Source organism: Bufo gargarizans, chromosome 2 (assembly GCF_014858855.1).
Source record: "Bufo gargarizans isolate SCDJY-AF-19 chromosome 2, ASM1485885v1, whole genome shotgun sequence".
In the NCBI taxonomy this organism is placed as follows: domain Eukaryota; kingdom Metazoa; phylum Chordata; class Amphibia; order Anura; family Bufonidae; genus Bufo; species Bufo gargarizans.
In genome coordinates this window covers 560,662,479-560,683,149 of record NC_058081.1, presented here as the reverse complement: position 1 = coordinate 560,683,149, position 20,671 = coordinate 560,662,479, and the positions used below count along the sequence as shown (strand labels likewise).

At 42.8% G+C, this 20,671-nt stretch overlaps 1 protein-coding gene across 1 annotated transcript; it reads right to left on the bottom strand.

Annotated features, from left to right (window-relative positions):
• Positions 1–981: 981 nt before the first annotated feature.
• LOC122926698 (galactoside alpha-(1,2)-fucosyltransferase 2-like) lies at positions 982–2,105 on the bottom strand. The gene has a single exon (XM_044278165.1). It carries the CDS (start codon positions 2,086–2,088, stop codon positions 1,048–1,050), a length of 1,041 nt encoding a protein of 346 aa, XP_044134100.1. The 5' UTR covers positions 2,089–2,105; the 3' UTR covers positions 982–1,047.
• Between the last annotated feature and the right edge of the window lie 18,566 nt (positions 2,106–20,671).

Below are 20,671 nucleotides of genomic sequence, written 5' to 3'. Positions count from 1 at the left end.
TCACAACGTGTGACTACCTGACAGAAAATGACAATTTTTGTCCACATCTTTGCACAGATTTGTCCTTTTAAAAGGCATGTGGTCCTAAAATTTTGATCAGCTGAAAAACAGCCTGCTTAATCGTTATTTTCAATTAATTGAATGCTCAAAAAATGTTTTGTCTCTCTCTCTCTCTCTCTCTCTCTCTCTCTCTCTCTCTCTCTATATATATATATATATATATATATATATATAATCCTTACCTGAGGTGCATTTCGACTAAGGCCTCTTTCACACTTGCGTTGTCCGGATCCGGCGTGTACTCCACTTGCCGGAATTACACGCCGGATCCGGAAAAACGCAAGTGTACTGAAAGCATTTGAAGACGGATCCGTCTTCAAAATGCTTTCAGTGTTACTATGGCACCCAGGACGCTATTAAAGTCCTGGTTGCCATAGTAGTAGTGGGGAGCAGTATACTTACAGTCCGTGCGGCTCCCGGGGCACTCCAGAGTGACGTCAGAGCGCCCCATGCGCATGGATCATGTGATCCATGCGATCACGTCATCCATGCGCGTGGGGCGCCCTGACGTCATTCTGGAGCGCCCCGGGAGCCGCACGGATGGTAAGTATGCTGATCCCCGCTCCCCACTACACTTTACCATGGCTGCCAGGACTTTAGCGTCCCGGCAGCCATGGTAACCATTGAGAAAAAGCTAAACGTCGCATCCGGCAATGCGCCGAAACGACGTTTGGCTTAAGGCCGGATCCGGATCAATGCCTTTCAATGGGCATTCATTCCGGATCCGGCCTTGCGGCAAGTGTTCCGGATTTTTGGCCGGAGCAAAAAGCGCAGCATGCTGCGCTATTTGCTGCGGCCAAAAAACGTTCCGTTCCGGAACGGAAGACATCCTGATGCATCCTGAAGGACGGATTGTCCATTCAGAATGCATTAGGATAATCCTGATCAGTATTCTTCCGGCATAGAGCCCCGACGACGGAACTCTATGCCGGAAGAAAAGAACGCAGATGTGAAAGAGCCCTAAGCCATTAAAGATTTACAAATATGTTATTGTTTAGCAATTTTCTTGTTTTTCAGTAATTCAGATAGGTCAGCAGGGACAGCTATCCATTCTGGAAGGTAAATTGCTTCATACTTCACAAATTTTAGATATGATGAATCAGGTGAGCTGTAATTAGTTAGGTGCATAGTTTCACCACCTGACAGGTATGCAGTCCAAATACCAAATGACCCAAATGTCATGATGGTGTGGTTACAATGGGCCAAAAGTGCAAAGTCCCGAGCAGGGGAACCTTCATTGCCATCTCCAGCAAAGTAAACATCTCCCAAGGAATTATTAATATTTTGCTTACACCAGTCCATTCCATTACTGGCCACCACAAATACTGGGTTCTGATATTTGTTCCTGAAGTAATCTGTAGCCTTTTGTAGGTATTTTTGGTCTGCTAAGACACCTCTCTTTTGTTCAACAAAAAGTTTCACATAGTCCCCTCTACGAACATGAACTCCAACAAATGTTACATTTTTACGATTACCCCTCACTTTTGCAAGATAGGTGTTGACTTCGTCTTTGACAAAATCATGGAATATAAATTCTTCCATGAGTTCACTTTTTATATCATGGTAGAAAGTCCAAGAGTACACAAAACCCTTGAGTTTCACATTGTCTCCTGTGATATTACGGTATTCAGGACACATCCAGTTGTTAAGTTTGTATTCCTTCCACTTGATACGTTTATCAGAATTCATGGATATTAAAGGTAAATTTAGTTTGAATAGCGAGGAAAGCTCTTGATGCATATCTGGAAGAATGTAGGCTCGATAGCCATTCATTTTTGCTAAAGCGAAGAGAGCTGCATACTCCCCAATTTGGTTCCCTAGGCGTCCTTGAGGTAATATAGTCATCATACCCTTTAATGGTCGAATGGTATTTATTGCAGTCTGAGGTAGGTTTTCTTCACTGATATCCTTACAGATTGTAGAAAAAATCTCTTTATTATATTTAACATTGTACCAGTAGGACAAATTCATTATAGCAAAAAATGCTATGAAGATTATTAAGATCATGTGCTTCTTCATGTTTGACATTCCTGGCTGATCACTCAGAAATGCTGTATCAAAACCGAGAAAAGATAAAAGTTAGAAAACAAGCAAGCAAAATATACAGTATCTCACAAAAGTGAGAACACACCTCACATTTTTGTAAATATTGTATTCTATCTTTTCATGGGACAATATGACACTTTGATACAATGTAAAGTAGTCAGTGTACAGCTTGTATAACAGTGTAAATTTGTTGTGCCCTCAAAATAACTCAACACACAACCATTAATGTCTAAACCGCTGGCAACAAAAGTGAGTACACCCCTAAGTGAAAATGGACAAATTGTACCCAATTAGCCATTTTTCCTCCCCGGTGTCATGTGACTCATTCGTTTTACAAGGTCTGAGGTGTAAAAAGGGAGCAGGTGTGTTAAATTTGTTGTTAATGCACTCATAGTCTCTCATATTGGTCACTGGAAGTTCAACATGGCACCTCATGGCAAATAACTCTCTGAGGATCTGAAAAAAATAATTGTGGCTCTACATAAAGATGGCCTAGGCCAGGGATGAGCAAACTGTGGCTCTCCAGCTGTTGTAAAACTACAACTCCCAGTATGCCCAGTCTGCCTACAGCTATAAGCCTACAGCAGGGCATGATGGGATTTGTAGTTTTACAACATCTGGAGAGCTGCAGTTTGTCCATCCCTGGCCTAGGCTATAAGAAGATTACCAACACCCTGATACTGAGCTGCAGCATGGTGGCCAAGACCATACAGTGGTTTAACAAGACAAGTTCTACTCAGAACAGGCCTCGCCATGGTCAACCAAAGAACTTGAGTGCACATGCTCAGTATCACATCCAGAGGCTGTATTTTCAAAATAGATGTATAAGTGCTGCCAGCATTGCTGCAGAGGTTAAAGAGGTGGCGGGGGGGGGGGGGGGTCAGCCTGTCAGTGCTTAGACCATATGCCGCACACTGCATCAAAATTGTTGTCCCAGAAGGAAGCCTCTTCAAAGATGAAGCACAAGAAAGCCGACAAACAGTTCACTGAAGACAATCAGACTAAGGACATGGATTACTGGAACCATGTGTTGTGGTCTGATGAGACCAAGATAAACTTATTTGGTTCAGATGGTGTCAAGCATGTGTGATGCAAACCAGGTTGGAGTACAAAAACAAGTGTGTCTTGCCTGCAGTCAAGCATGGTGGTGGGAGTGTCATGGTTTGGGGCTTTAGAAGTGCTGTTAGCTGTGGGGATCTACAGTACATTGAGGGAACCATGAATTAAAACATGTACTGTGACATACTGAAGCAGAGCATGATCCCCTCCCTTCGGAAACTGGGCCGCAGGGCAGTATTCCAACATAACGACCCCAAACCCCTCCGAGACGACTACTACCTTGCTAAAAAAAAACTAGGGTAAATGTGCTGGACTAGTCAAGCATGTCTCCAGATCTAAACCCTATTAATCATCTGTGGGACATCCTCAAAGGGAAGGTGGAGGAGCGCAAGGTCTCTAACATAAACCAGTTCCGTGATGTCATCATGGAGGCGTGGAAGAGGACCCCAGTGGCAACCTGTGAAGCTCTAATGAACTCCATTCCCAAGAGAGTTTAGGCAGTAATGGTAGCCACACAAAATATTGACACTTTGGGCACAATTTCACAATTTGGCCATTTTCACTAAGGGATGTACTCACTTTTGTTGCCAGTGATTTAGACATTAATCAACAGCAAAAGAATCACAGGTGGCACTGCTGATGCGTATTCACACTGGTGCGTGCCTGTAAAAAGCCTATTGATACCTCCAAACAAAAACCAACACGGTGGTGCACAATCCAAAAGATAAAGTCATTAGAATCTTTCAAATATAAGATGAAGAAAAAGTAGGCAGCACTCACCAATGGTTCATTTGCTTCTTTTATTTCAAGCAGACAAGTAATTCATGCGGCAAGGTAGCAGATAGCCAGATTCACATACCAGTGGCGACGGCCGTTTCGCGCACGAGTGATCGCGCTTCCTCAGGCCACTACAAATGCAAGTACCTACGTGTTGACCTCTTATACCCCGGCGTCAAGTTGCCATGGAAATCCATAACACACCAGGCACCGTGCACACAAGAGACCATTAATCAACATTTTGCAACAGGGAAATACATTATTACAAAAACGCATTTAAATCATTGCGGTCATTCAGACCAAGCTGACCTGTTGCTCCTGTACAAGTGATCCAATTTGCTTCTTTTTGCAGAAGGGTGCGATGTCTGTCTCCTCCCTGAACTGGGTGTGGGACAGTCTCTATTCCGGCAAACTGCAGTGCTTTCACATTCCCTCCATGTACCTTTCTGACATGATAAATTAGTCTGGTGCAACCTTTTCCCATCCTTATAGAGTTAAAATGTTCCCTGATCCTCTCAAATAAACATCTGATGGTTTTTCCTACAAAGAAGTGGCCGCAATCACACATCAAAATATACACTACATAAGCGCTCCTACAGTTTATGAAACTAGTAATCCTTTTTGTGATGGGACCCATTTTAACAATCTTTTTTTGGCAATTGTGTTCACATAGCGAACAACTGCTGCATTTATAGTTGCCGGCCGGCAACCTCTCCTGCAACCAATTTATCTTTTTTTCTCCCAGAAATCTGCTTCTCACAATGTTCGTATTGAATCTCTTTTTGTTGTTATTTTTATTTTCCTGTTGTCCTTTTCTACCATTCCCTCTTTTTCCTGCTAATAACTCATCTTGGGAAAAATTTTCAACCTCTTTTATATTCTATAGACAAAAAAAAATCACAGAAAAATCTAAAATAAAAACATCCTGCACGGTATGATATACAAATCTGCGGATGTCACTGGCCATATTATTGAAGAAAATCACAGAAATAAGATAATAATGCACTTAGTAAACTAGATGCAAGCATTATATATGGACAAAGTCCTCACTCTGATATGATAATATCTGAGACACTTAGCCAATATATTTTGATCAAAACACATCTGAGCCCGCCTACCAAGCGCCAAGGTGGTCTCAGGTCAGGCGGGTCCTACGCTAAACCTACCTAAGCCATTGGGCTTCTATGTTCAGGAGCGCAGACGCCGCACATATGGTGTGCTGCTCCTTGGGACAATTTCTCAACCTCTTTTATATTCTCATCCAATAGGTGTTCAGGATAACCCCTTTGTAATAACCGTTCTTTTAAATGCAGTGTTGTTTTTTATATCCTTCATCTTTTGCTATTAATGCGCCTCAATCTAACAAATTGCCCATACGGCACCCATTTTTTAATGGCATACGGATGGAAACTGTCGTGGTGTAGTAGAGAGTTGGTCACCGTGGGCTTACGATAGCCCTCCGTGGCCAACTCGCCACCACAAACCACGACATACACGTCCAAAAATTCCAGACGTAACCCCCCGAAATTCATTGTGAATTTAATCGCCATACAATTTTCATCGTTGAGGTCCTGTTCCCTACACATATTCTCTGTCCCGGACCAAATTATAAAACAATTTAATGTACTGTAGGTAAGGATTACTGGTATTAAAAATACTTTTGTCTTCCAATCTAGCTAGGTACATATTTGCAAAAGTACATGAGACAGGAGTCCCCATTGCTGTACCGACTTTTTGTCTATACCAGTCCATTCCAAACCTAAAGACATTATTCTATAGAATGAAGAACAAAGCTTCCTGCACGAAATCACAATATAGAGGGCTCTTTCCTGCTTGTTGTAGAACCTCAATGACTGCTGTAATCCCTTTAGGCTGGGTTCACACCTGAGCGTTTTACAGCGCGTTCCTACGCGCTGTAAAACGCTCAACAAGGAGAAACCAATGATTCCCTATGGGAATGGTTCACACTTGGGCGTTTTACAGCGCGTACGATCGCGCTGTAAAACGCCCGACGCTCCAAAAAGTACATGAGCGACTTTTGGGGCGTTTGTGGCCATAGGAAACTGTAGTGAATCACACAAACGCGCGTCAAACGCGCGTTTACTATTACAAAAACGCGCATAAAAATGCGCGTCAAAAACGCGTGTAAAACGCGCGTTTGCGCAACGCTCAAGTGTGAACCCAGCCTTAGGCTGAGTTCACACGAGCGTGACAGATTTGGTCCGGATGTGTTCAGGGTGCGTTCAGTTAAACTCGCACCATTTTGCAAGCAAGTTCAGTCAGTTTTGGCTGCAATTGCGTTTAGTTGTTCAGTTTTTTCCGCGCGGGTGCAATGCGTTTTGATGCTTTTTTCACGCGCGTGATAAAAAACTGAATGTTTACAAACAACATCTCCTAGCAACCATCAGTGAAAAACGCATTGCATCCGCACTTGCTTGCAGATGCAATGCGTTATTAACGCAGCCCCATTCACTTCTATGGAGCCAGGGCTGCGTGAAAAACGCAGAATATAGAACATGCTGCGATTTTAAAGCATTGCAGAAGTGATGCATGAAAAAAAATGCTCATGTGCACAGCCCCATTGAAATGAATGGGTCAGGATTCAGTGCAGGTGCAATGCGTTCACCTACTGCATTGCACCCGCGCGGAAATCTCGCCCGTGTGAACTCAGCCTTAGTATGTGGTATGCGTGTATACAAACTCTCCACATCCAGGGACACTAGTTGATAACCCCCCTCCCAGTGAAAATGTTTCAGAGAGAGAAGGAAATCATTAGTGTCCCTGATGTAGGCTGGGGCACTACTTAATATTGGTCTTAATAACCAGTCAACATACTGGGACAATGGTTCTGTCACTGAGCCAATCATGGCCACAATAGGGCAACCCAGGGGATGGCTCAGTGACTTATGCACCTTAGGCCTCATGCACACGACCGTTGTCGTGTTCCGTTCCGCAAAATGGTGTTCCGTTGTTCCGTGATCCGTTTCCGTTTTTGTTTCCGTGTGTCTTCCTTTATTTTTGGAGGATCACCAGACATGAAGGAAAGTAAAAAAAAAATGTAAGACAGGTTTGCTATGCAAATGATACAATCTTGTGTGCCTCCGTGTTTTCTAGTGGTCCCATTGACTTGAATGGGTCCACAAACCGTTTTCCGTGAAAATAATAGGACAGGTTATATTTTTTGGACGGACTGGAACCAAGGATCACGGACGCGGATGACAAACGGTGCATTAGCCGAGTTTTCAACAGACCCATTGAAAGTCAATGGATCCGCAGAAAATCACGAAAAAACGGCACAACGGACACGGAATAAAACAACGGTCGTGTGCATGAGGCCTTAGGTATGAAATACCATGAGGGTTTTATAGGATGAGGAGGTACTAATTTTTCCCATGGTAACATACTTGGATACTAGATGTTTTAACTCACTCTGAATACATGCAACTGGATCCTGTTTTAATCTTTCATAGATAAGCTGATCACTTAGCTGTTTAATAGCCTCTGATACATAATAATCCCTGGTCATAAGGACCACGTTGCCCCCCTTGTTGGCCGGTTTCACAATAATATCATGATGTTATTTTAACCACTCTAGGGCTCTTTTCTCCCCATTTGTGATATTTTCTTGTACCTGGGGGTAGACAATAGCCCTTATTTCTTGTAAAACATGCTGATGAAAATTATCAATAACACTGCCAGCCGGCATAGGGAGACAAAACGTGGATCCAACACTTCCTTTAAAATAACCTGGATCAGCCTCGACCAGATTGTCAAGATCAATTCCAGTCAGAAACTCTAGGCATGATAGTTCATTCTCATCAAGCTGTGTGTTAATATTAAATGCTAGTGGGTCAGATTGTAGCGGTATGTCACCTTAGACATTAATGGCTGTGTGAGTTATTTTGATGGTTACAAAATAGAGGACCAATCAGCACCGTGTATGACGTTTATAACATTGTTAATTTAATTACACTTAGCCATTATGACTATAGAACGTCTATTTACACATGCTCTAGTAACTAAGACATAACTTTTAATTTGTATTGCTTTTAAAACCATAACTAAACGCACAAAGTGAGACTGATTAAAAATCTCAGTAGTTGGTAGACTTTTGCCCCACATTCAGCTGCTGTTTGTTTCTCTCAAACAGTTTGTTAGATGAGAAATAATGTAGCCAGCTAGTTGCCCACCTTCACTGGCTACATAGCTATCTTGTTTCCTACTCTTTCCCTATATAATTAGGTCATGATACGGGTTGTCTGTACCTAACTACTGTGTTTAAAATACAGAAACCCATATTACTGCCATCCGACATGTTTCGACAATAAACCGGCATCTTCAGGGGATCGGGCAGGTATGTCTGTGGGGGGTGGGGGCAAGGACCACCTCTATTACATAGGTAAGTGATATCACAGCACAGGGGTCCAATGTACAAGGATCTCTCACTTATAGCAAGCTAAGGAAGGTACAAGGTTAGCGGTAATTGGCCATCTCCTCTCCACACGTCACCCACTTACCCGCTCGTGTCAGGATCATTATGGCAGCTTCATCTATAACGGAGTCACGGGACTTCACTTCTTGCTTCTGCTTCTAGCATTAGATCCAAGGATACTGATGACTGCCACTATATATATATATATATCATCCCCATGATTATTTCATTTAGTTCCTTGATATCTAATTAATCAGACAATGATCTTCCACCTCATTATTATATATTACTCATGATTATAATTAGACATTATTTTTATGACCTAATTATATAGGGAAAGAGTAGGAAACAAGAAAGCTATGTAGCCAGTGAAGTGCACAACTAGCTGGCTATATTGTTACTCATCTAACAATCTGCTTGAGAGAAACAAACAGCAGCTGAATTAACCTTTGAGACTGGATAAAATATGTGGCAAAATTCTGCCAAGTACTGAGATTTTTAATCAGTCTCACTTTGTGTGTTTAGTTATGGTTTTAAAAGCAATAAAAAGTGTAATTAAATTAACAATGTTATAAACATCATACACAGTGCTGATTGGTCCTCTATTTTGTAATTGTTAAATTATTGAAGGCTAATACCCTCATTTTTGGACCTTTGAATAGCTTAGAGAGGTGTCTGAAAAGAAGAGAAGTTCTCTCTTATTGAATTCCCTTTTGTGGTGATGAAGATTATGGCAGGTTTTTTATCTTATCAATTAAACAGTCAAACATTTTTAGCGGAAGCAAATAGAGTTTTCTCCACTGGAAATCTCCCTATTAAACACTTTGGACATAACCCAAGCTTTCAAAGAAATGAATAAGACATACAAGCGTTATGTCAGATCCATCTGGGAAATAACCAGTTTGGAAACATATTTACAACAAAAGATAGTATATGGAGGAATGAGAATAAACATTACACCCAATTTACATCAAGACACTTGTTTATTAAAGGCTGGGAATCCCTACTGACTGAGAACTCTTTACGTATGCAAGCATATATTCTTGACTATGAGAAAAAGCTACTCAATAAGATTTCAATACAATTACAAAAATAAATTCAAGATATACAAATTTTGAGGACACAGCCTGAGTTTGGGACATTGGAATCTAAATTACAAAAAACATTGAAAATCTACAAGGAGAAATAAAAGAGAGGAAGCACCGCAATAGAGATAAAAGAGTATAACGGGGTTCCGAAGGTGCACTCGGTCTCCCATTAGCCGCAGACCTGCTGCTTAGCTTCGGGAGCAAGGATCTGTGCTTGACCTCGTTCCCAGGGCGGCTTTGCTAGCTGGGAGGTTCCCTGCTCCTAAGTCTGCCTTGAGCGCCTATCACTCGGTGCTCTACTGGTTGGTCTGTCGGTCATGTGACGCCGGCCCCGTCACATGACCCTCACTCCCCACTATAAATACAGGCAGCCTGCTGGCCACAGGTTGCCTGTTAATTTAGGGTCTACCTGTGATGTTGTATTTCCTGGCGTACTTACCTCCTGCTGTTTCCTGACGATCCTCTGCCTGCTCCTTGCGTACTTTGCTGCTCTCCTGTTATTCTGACCCCGGCCTCCTCCTGACGATCCTCTGCTTGCTCCATTTGTACTTTGTAGCTTTCCTGGTATTGACTCGGTCCGTTCACGTTCTGTTGTTTGTCTGTTTGTCATCCCTGCATTTAGTTCAAGCTAGGGATTGCTGTCCAGTTGTCCCCTGTCATTAGGACTCACGAGGCAAGTAGGCAGGGCCAGGGGTAAGGGTGGAGTGCAGTGGTCACTTCCCTCCCCCCTGTGTGTGTGTGTACGTGACCGTTACAGATTAACAGGCCCAATAACCACTGTATTATGAATCCTCTGGTGACCTTGACTGACCATGTCTCTAATCTGACGCAGATGGTGCAGGAGTTAGGGGGAAAACTCCGTTCTTTTGAGTTAGGGCAAGGTTCTTCCACTTCTCAGGCCTCCACTCTGCATTTTGAGCCCCAGATTAAGCTCCCAGAACCCTTTTCTGGAGACCGGAGGAAGTTTCTCTCCTTTAAGGAGAGTTGCAAACTTTACTTCCGTTTGCGCCCCGTGTCCTCTGGCCCCGAGACTACAGGGTGATCCCCAGGACTGGGCATTCTCTTTACCTGCTGGCGCCAGTTGTTTATCTTCTGTGGAGGGGTTCTTTCAGGCCCTGGGTACCCTCTATGATGGACCAGACAGGGCTCTAGTAGCCGAGACGGTTCAGGGTAATCTACCTGCGGAGGATTATTGCACCCAGTTCAGAAGGTGGTGTGTCCCCTCAGGGTGGAACGAACCAGCCCTGAAGAGTCAGTTCAGGTCAGGTCTGTCTGATAATTTAAAGGATCTGCTGATCAGTTATCAACCTCCAGAGACCTTAGTGGAGATGATGACCCTTGTTGTCCGACGGGTTAGAGAGAGACGACAGGAACAACAGTTTTCTTCCCAGATGGTGGTCCAGCCAGAGGCCTATCCCAGAGACAATGCTGAGGTCTCCACAGAGGAACCCATGCAGGTTGGTATGACCCGAGGGAATCTTCGCCGCAGACGTGGAGAATGCTTTTACTGTGGAGATCCTGACCATTGGATCAACCAGTGTCCTAAGAAGGTCCTCTCTGTCAAGTCTCCTAAGGCAAGGCAACCTAAAGACCAGGTACACCCTGATTTTTCTAAATATAAGCTTTTGGTGCCCATTACGATTTCTCTGGGAGTAGATAAATGGCCGGGTAAGGCCTTTATCGATTCTGGCTTAGCGGCCAGCTTTATTGACTCTGAGTATGCTGTAAGATTGGGTATTCCAATGTTTGCTTTACCAACTCCTATCCATGTCATGGCTATTGATGCTACTCCTCTTATTGGTGGTAAGGTGAGCTCATGTACCTGAGAGATTTCTTTAACCGTGGGTGTGTGTCACTCAGAGAGATGTTCCCTTTTTGTTCTGGAGAACCTACCGGCTGAGGTGGTATTAGGGTTGCCTCGGCTCCGACTATATAACCCCACTATAGATTGGTCCAATGGGGAGTTGGTGAGATGGGGGCCTAAGTGTGACTCATGCTTGTCCGTGGTACAGGCTGGGGTCTCAGTAAAGTCAGATACTTTACCCACTGTTGTTAGGGAGTATTCTGATATATTCTCATCACCAACCCCGGAGGTTCTACCCCCCATAGACCTTATGATTGTACTATAGAGCTAGTAGAGGGGGCCAAGTTTCCTAAGGGGCGAATTTATAATCTTTCTAAGCCCGAATGCAAGGCCATGGAAGATTATATTAAGGAACCTTAGTAAAGGGCATATTAGACCTGCTGTCTCTCCTATGGGGGCGGGGTTTTTCTTCGTTAAGAAAAAAGATGGTGGTCTTAGGCCATGTATCGATTACCGGAGATTAAATAAAATCACTGTCCAGAATAGATACTCCCTCCCATTGATTCTGGATTTATTTAACCAGGTTCTGGGGGCAACCTGGTTTTCCAAAAATCACCTGAAAGGGGCATACAATCTAATCCGAATCAAGGAGGGAGACGAATGGAAGACGGCGTTCAATGCTCCGGTAGGACACTTTGAATATCAGGTGATGCCTTTTGGACTCAGCAATGCCCCAGCTGTGTTCCAAAACTTCATGAACGACATTCTTAGGGAGTTCTTAGGTAAATTTGTTATTGTCTATCTTGACGACATTTTGATATTCTCTACTGACTTCGAATCCCATGTGTCTCATGTTAAACAAGTATTAGAGGTGTTGAGGGAGAATCAGCTATCCGCTAAGCAAGAGAAATGTGTCTTTGGTGTACAGGAGATTCTGTTTCTAGGGCATGTTCTGACTCCTCACGCCTTCAAGATCCTGGTAAGGTGCTAGCAATTAAGGAATGGGTAAGACCTTCATCCTTAAAGGCGTTACAACGATTCTTAGGTTTCGACAATTATTATCGTAAATTTATTATGAATTTTTCCGTAATTGCTAAACCGTTGACCGACCTTACTAAGAAAGGGGCGGATTTGGAGAATTTGTCTATTGAGGCCATTTCTTCATTTGAAAAATTAAAAAAGGCATTCAGTAGCGCTCCCATTCTGATCCAGCCTGATCAGGAGAGACCTTTTATTGTGGAGGTGGATGCGTCCGAGGACGGCGCAGGAGCAGTCCATTCACAAGGTCCTGCTAGCCTCACTAACCTGAGACCATGTGCCTTCTTCTCCAGGAAATTCTCTCCCACGGAGAGGAACTACGACATAGGGAATAGGGAGCTGTTGGCCATTAAATGGGCATTTGAGGAGTGGAGGCATTTTCTGGAGGGGCAAGGCATTGTGTAACTGTTGTCACTGACCATAAAAACCTTATGTTTCTCGAGTCTGCTAAGAGGTTGAATCCCCGTCAAGCCAGATGGGCTCTGTTTTTTACTTGTTTTGATTTTTCCATTACGTTCAGGCCGGGAAGTAAAATTGTGAAGGCGGACGCATTATCTCAGAGCTTTCATGCTTTTCAACCTACTGAGGTACCACCTGAATCCATCCTACCAGCAAAAATCTTCATAGCAGCTCTAACCCAGGATATCTCGGCTCGCATTAGGTCTGAACAACATCTGGCACCGGTATCCACCCCAACAGATAAGTTGTTTGTTCCCATACAATTTCATCTCCAGCTGTTGGGTGAGTGTCACAATTCTGCATTTTGTGGACATCCGGGTGTTGAGGGCACTAAGGATCTTGTTTCTAGATCATATTGGTGGCCCACTCTAACTAGGGATATCAAGTCCTACGTGTCAGCCTGTGAGGTTTGTGCCAGGTCCAAGACACCTAGGACTCGCCCTGCTGGTAACCTACGACCCCTACCCATTCCCAGTAGACCCTGGTCCCATATCTCGATGGACTTTATAACTGACCTACCGCCGGCGGAGGGTAAGACTGTAGTTTGGGTAGTGGTCTATAGGTTTAGCAAGATGGTCCATTTCATTCCCCTGGTTAAACTTCCGAATGCCAAAACCCTGGCGTCTATTTTTTTTAAAGAAATTGTTCGATTGCATGGTATCCCAGAAAATATTGTTTCTGACAGGGGTGTGCAGTTTGTGTCCAAATTCTGGAGGGCCTTCTGTAAAAAATGTCAAATTTCATTGTCTTTTTCTTCTGCCTACCACGCTGAGAGCAATGGGCAGACTGAACGCCTTAATCAGTCTGTGGAACAATTCTTGAGGTTGTATGTGGCTGATGACCAGCATTTATGGGTGAAATTTCTTCCATTGGCTGAATTTGCTTTGAATAACCGTGTCAATTTTTCCGCTGGGGTTTCACCTTTCTTTTGTAACCATGGTTTCCATCCCCATTTTCATTCTGGGTCATCAGCCTCCTCCTCTAACCCTGAGGCGGATAGGCTCTCCTCTGAACTGTGCACAGTTTGGGCCCGGGTTCAATCGAACTTAGAAAAGGCTCAAAGTTCTCAGAAACTCAAGGCCGATAGGAGACGTTCAAAGGGGGTGAATTTTCGGATTGGGGATAAGGTATGGTTGTCCTCCAAGAATCTCTCTCTTAAAGTAGATTCTAAAAAGTTTGCTCCTCATTTTATTGGACCATATAAGATCACGGAAGTGATTAACCCGGTATCATTTAGGTTGGAGCTGCCCGAGTCATTCCACATTCATAATGTGTTCCATAAATCTCTACTTAAAAAATATGTTGAACCGGTAGTACCATCGAAAGCCTCGCCTCCACCGGTTCTTGTTAATGATGCTGTCGAGTATGTGGTGTCTAAAATAGTGGATGTCAGGAAGGTGCGTAATTCCTTGCAGTACCTGATTCACTGGAAGGGGTATGGACCTGAAGAGAGATCTTGGGTACCTGCCAGGGAGGTTCATGCTCCTAGACTTGTTCGAAAATTTCATTTATAACACCCTGAAAGGCCATCGCCTGAAGTCTTGGGTCCGGTGGCCCCTCGTAAAAGGGGGGGGGGTACTGTAACAGGGTTCCGAAGGTGCACTCGGTCTCCCATTATCCGCAGACCTGCTGTTTAGCTTCAGGAGTGAGGATCTGTGTTTGACCTCGTTCCCAGGGCGGCTTTGCTAGCTGGGAGGTTCCCTGCTCCTAAGTCTGCCTTGAGCACCGATCACTTGGTGCTCGACTGGTTGGTCTGTCGGTCATGTGACGCTGGCCACGTCACATGACCCTCACTCCCCACTATAAATACAGGCAGCCTGCTGGCCACAGGTTGCCTGTTAATTTAGGTTCCACCTGTGATGTTGTATTTCCTGGTGTACTTACCTCCTGCTGTTTCCTGACGATCCTCTGCTTGCTCCTTGTGTACTTTGCTGCTCTCCTGGTATTCTGACCCCGGCTTCCTCCTGAAGATCCTCTGCTTACTCCTTTGGTACTTCACTACTCTCCTGGTATTTATGACCCCGGCTTCTCCTGACTATTCTCTGCTTGCTCCATTTGTACTTTGTAGCTTTCCTGGTATTGACTCGGTCCATTCACGTTCTGTTGTTTGTCTGTCTGTCATCCCTGCACTTAGTTCAAGCTAGGGATTGCCATCCAGTTGTCCCCTGTCATTAGAACTCGCAAGGCAAGTAGGCAGGGCCAGGGGTAAGGGTGGAGCGCAGTGGTCACTTCCCTCCCCCCTGTGTGTGTGTGTGTACGCGACCGTTACAAAGAGATTTTGATATGGGGCATATTTATATTAAAACAACAGGAAAGTCCCCTCAGAATATTAGAACTAATTGGAAACAATATACTGACATATCAGAATCTGACTATTCAGAATCAGAAGGGGGCACGATAAACCAAAACATCAGTGTAAAGAGGAAGGCGAAAAATAAAACAGGATATTCACAGAGGAAAAAATCCCCCAAACTATATTACTAATCAAGGATGGTAACAAGGCCAATCTACAAATCAAAGAATAAATGTATACAATAAAGCTTCACAGCCATCGCACTCCATATTATGTTCTATCTCTGCTTCTTCTGTAGCTCCAAATGTCCCTCAAGTGATGCCAATGTTAACAGCACAGAGTTCTTTTTTGGTCTCAGGCACACAACGGAGAGACAGGGACAAATGGAGCCTCAATCAAAAGACCTAAAGGATAATACCAAGGAATTAGAGATGCAAATTATCAATCTGTCACATAAAACTTTAAAACCAGAATATGAAGCATTGATATAAAGAGGCCTTTCATTCACATCAACGCCAGGTTTTGAGTGTTTCACCTGGGTGAAAGATGCCAATCTGTTCGCCCTTAAACTAGCACTACAAAAAGAATTTAAGAATAGGGAAAAAGATATACGTGAAATTCAAAGGAAGGAAACTGAAGCCCTAAATACCCTCGAGCAGCTCTTTAGAGAAGGAGAACTCATACCTCCTTGTGCTCCATTTAGTACCAGTAGACTCCACAATCCAGGTTTACTTCCCTGTTCGCAGGACATGCAAGTGTCGCAACGTTTGTAGATCTGGTTACCAGGGATCTCCAGGAAATTAAATAAAAAAAAAGTGATATAGGAGCTAATCTAACCAGGGAATAAAGGGAAGCTATTAAAGAACTATTGGATAGAGATGACCTAGAGATAAAACCATCAGATAAGGGGGGATGTAGTACTGATGAATAATGAAGATTATGTAGCAATGGTTTGGCATTGCTTAATGATACAACCACATATCAACTATTAAAAGAAAATCTGATAGAGAAATTTAATAGGGAACTTAAAAAATTACTTCTTGATTCTAAAGAAAGACAATTGATTACCAAATAGGAGTTTAAAGTTCTATATAGACCACAACCAACCATTGCAATATTCTATGCAATACCAACATTCCATAAAAAATGTCAACCTATTCCTGGAATCAGAACTTCTGTGAAGGAATTACGGTAGTACATATGTTGATTAAATAATTTCCTCCATTTGTTCAGACTCTCCCCTCCTACCTAAAGACACGAAAGACACTGTTGGCAGGTTGCAGGAGATACATATAAATGAAAATACGTTGATAGCCAGTTTTGATGTAGAGGCATTTTATACTAGTATTCAACATGAACTGAGCATCAGGGCAGTAGAGTCATTTCTCAACACGAAAGGCATGAGCACAAAAATACGAAATATCATGAGCACAATATTTTTGTCACAGCACTTTTACGGTTTTTGTTAACTCAATTATTTCACATTAGATGGTAAATATTATTTACAGATTAACGGGACAGTAATGGGCACGGTCTGTGTGCCAAGTTTCGCTAATCTGTTCTGAGTAGTGGGAAGATCGTATAGTATTCACTGAATCAAATACACATCACACAAATCACATTTTATTTTGGGGTCATTGACATTTTTATTTTTTGGGATGGCACTGAAACAGAATTTTTGAAGAGTCTAAATGAGAACGAGATAGGCTTTAAGTTTACAGCAGAAATAGAGCATCAATTTTTTGGATTGGAGAATTGTCCTGCAACCTGATGGCAGTGTCTTAGCAGATATTTAAAGAAAACTGACGGCAACAAATAACTTCCTACATTGGAGAAGTTTTCATCCTGTGTCACTTGAAAAAGGTATCCCAGTGGGACAGTATTCGAGAGCAAGACGGAACTGTACAGATGAAATTGCTTTTGAACAAGAGAGTAATCTATTATAGCGAAGATTCCTGGCCAGAGGCTATCCGAAAAAGGTCCTCCATAAAGTCTATAATAGAGCAAAAAATACTGAGAGAAACAGCTTACTTCAAGAAAGAGCAAGGAGAAAAGAAAATACGTTGTATAGGTACTTTTGATATACAACACCAAACAATTTATAGGATCTTAAAGCGACACTGGCATGTCCTGCAAGCAGATAGGGACCTTGAAGAAGGGATATCCACTAATCCAACAATTACATACAGAAAAGATAGAAACCTCAAAGAAATATTGGTACATAGTCACTTCCAACAAAAAAGAAAACTAAAACATGTTTAGTCAGTAAGGGATCATACCTATGCGGGGATGTACTTTTTGTACACTCATGAACCCAATAAAGGAATTTATGAATCAAATTGATGGAAAAAGATATGCAATAAAAGACTACATCAACTGTAAAACCACAGATGTAGTATATGCTATCTAATGCAGCTGTCCTAAACTATACAGTGCTGCCCAAAATTATTCATACCCCTGGCAAATTTTGACTTAGTTACTTTTATTCAACCAGCAAGTAATTTTTGGACGGGAAATTACATAGGTGTCTCCCAAAAGATAAGACGATGTACAAGAGGCATTATTGTAGAAAAAAAAACATTTCTCAGCTTTTATTTACATTTGAGCAAAAAGTGTCCAGTCCAAAATGATTCATACCCTTCTCAATAAATCAATAGAAAAGCCTTTATTGGCTATTACAGCAATCAAACGCTTCCTATAATTGCAGAACAGCTTTTTGCATGTCTCCACAGGTATTTTTGCCCATTCATGTTTAGCAATGAGCTCCAAATCTTTCAGGTTGGAGGGTCTTCTTGCCATCACCCTGATCTTTAGCTCCCTCCACAGATTCTCAATTGGATTCAAGTCTGGACTCTGGCTGGGTCATGTTGTTGTCTGCTAGTCATTTCTTCACCACTTTTGCTGTGTGTTTTGGGTCATTGTCATGTTGAAATGTTCACTGGTGCCCAAGGCCAAGTTTCTCTGCAGACTGCCTGATGTTGTCGTTGAGAATCCTCATGTATTGCTCTTTTTTCTTGGTGCTGTTTACTGTGATTAGGTTCCCTGGTCCATTGGCTGAAAAACACCCCCAAAGCATTAGGTTCCCACCACTATGTTTGACAGTGGGGATGGTGTTCTTTGGGTTGAAGGCTTCTCCTTTTTTACGCCAAATCAAGGAAACATCATTGTGACTAGAGTTGAGCGGACACCTGGATGTTCAGGTTCGACGGGTTCGACCGTACTTCAGAAAAAAGTTTGAGTTCGGGACCCGAACTTGACCAGAACCCCGAACCCAAACCCGAACCTTGAAGTCAATGGAGACCCGAACTTGAGCACTAAAATGGCTGTAAAAATGTCATGGAAAGGGCTAGAGGGCTGCAAATGGCATCAAAATGTGGTTAAGAGCATGGCAAGTGCTCTGCAAACAAATGTGGCTAGGGAAATGACTTTAAATAACAGAAAATACGTAAAAAAATAAAATAAATCTTGATCTAGGAGGACGAGGTCCATATGGAGTAGGAGGGTGGGGAGGCGGTGGATGTGGCGGTGTATGTGGAAGCGGCGGTGGAGGTGGAGGAGGTAGCCTACACTGCTTTTTGGTTTTAATTTAATTTTAATTTTAAATTAGGGTACACCCCAAAACATTTGGAAATATAACCCTCCAATCGTGCTAAACACACGTTCAGATAATACACTGGCTGCAGGGCAGGCCAGCACCTCCAAGGGGTAAAGAGCAAGCTCAGGCCATGTGCCCAAATTGGAGACCCAGAAGTTGCAGGGGCTGACCCCTGTCAGTCAGTTCGTGTAGGCGTGTGCACACTTACTGTTGCACGTCCCCGTGATGTTCACGAGGACCAATTTGATATCTGGTCTATCAACTTTCGATGTTCTTTTATGCGCCTACCATGGTGATCATGGTTGGCGGCGAATCAGGGTTCCACGCCGGAGAGGGAGCGTGAGAAAGAGAGACCATTCATTTTTTCAAATTTAAAATTATAGAGCGGAATTATGGGACAAAAAAGTGTAAAAGTGGGACAACTTTTTAAAGTTTAAGCATTGAATGAAAGGATGTGGCGTGCATTAATTAATGACGAATTTATTAAATTTTATTCCCTGTCAACTATGCAGAGCAGGGGTTTCTATCCAGCAAAATTTGAAAAATGTCAGCTGACAATGTAATTGATGATTTTTTAAAAATTTATGTTCCTGTCACCTATGTAGAGGTGCCCCAGTGAGATCCTCCATCCATTTCGATATCTTCTCTATCAACTTGTGATGTTCTTTTCTGAGCCTACCATGTTGATCACGGTTATCAGCGAATCAGGGTTCCACGCCGGAGAGGGAGCGTGAGAAAAAGAGACCAAATTTAAGCAAGATAAATTTATTTTAAAAAATTGGGATAGAGATGAAATGTGGGACAAATGACAAAAGCCTAAGTGTGGGCCAAAAGAGTAAAGCGGAAATATGGGAAAAGTTGTTGAGGTGCAAGTGTGGGAAAAATTACAGAAGCCCAAATGTGGGCCAAAAGAATAAAGCGGAAAAATGGGAAAAGTTATTGAGGCGCAAATGTGGGACAAATTACAGAAGCCCAAATATGGGCCAAAAGAGTAAAGCGGAAATGTGGGACAAATTATTGAAGTGCAAATGTGGTACAACTTGGCTAAGGTTTAAGCATTGAATCGAAGGAGGTGGCGCGCATCAATAAAAGAAGAATTTCTGAAATTTTATTCCCTGTCACCTATGCAGAGCAGGGGTTTATTCACGTCAAAAATTGTATAATGTCAACCCAAGAATGCAACAGATAAATTACAGAAATTTATTAACCTGTCTACTTGGTAGCGCAGGGGTCTATGACAGAAAAAAATTGTTTATTGTCACCCGAAAATGTAAAAGAAAAATTATAAAAATTTATTAAGCTGTCAACTAAGTAGAGGAGCGGTATATTACACCCCAAAATTTGTGAATTTCACCCAAAAATATAGCAATTTTTTTTTTACCTGTCTACTCGGTATAGCAGTGGTACATCCCAAAAATTAAAAAAATTGTCAGTTACATTTTCGGTAGAAATTTTGAAATTCAACAATTTTGTTGAATTTCAACCGAAAATGTAACTGACAATTTTTTAATATTTTTTTACCGGTCTAATAGGTAAAGCAGTGGTACATCACACCGAAAAATTTGTGAATTTCACCCGAAAATTTAACTGACAAATTATATATTGTACTCGCGCATCTTACGATCATGCTCCAGTGACGGAATTAAGGATGGTACGTTGTCCTTGTAACAGGGATCCAGCAGTGTGGCCACCCAGTAATCAGCACAAGTTATAATGTGGGCAACTCAGCGGTCGTTGTGGAGACACTGCAGCATGTAATCGCTCATGCGTGCCAGGCTGCCCAGAGGCAACGAAAAGCTGTCCTCTGTGGGAGGTGTATCGTCTGTATCCCCCCAGTCATGCACCAGTGATGGCCATGAGCTGGTCTGGGTGCCACCATGCTGTGAACATGGTTCCTCCTCCTCCATCCCCTCCTCCTCATCCTCCACCTTGTCATCCTCTAGAACTGTGCCCTGGCTGGACAATTGTGTACCTGGCGTTTGTGGGTGCAGGAACCTGCCCTCGGAGCCACTTGGGAATG

Bases quoted from the DNA above. Each gene is read 5' to 3' on its own strand.
- LOC122926698 (XM_044278165.1), bottom strand. From the start codon at position 2,088: ATGTCAAACATGAAGAAGCACATGATCTTAATAATCTTCATAGCATTT.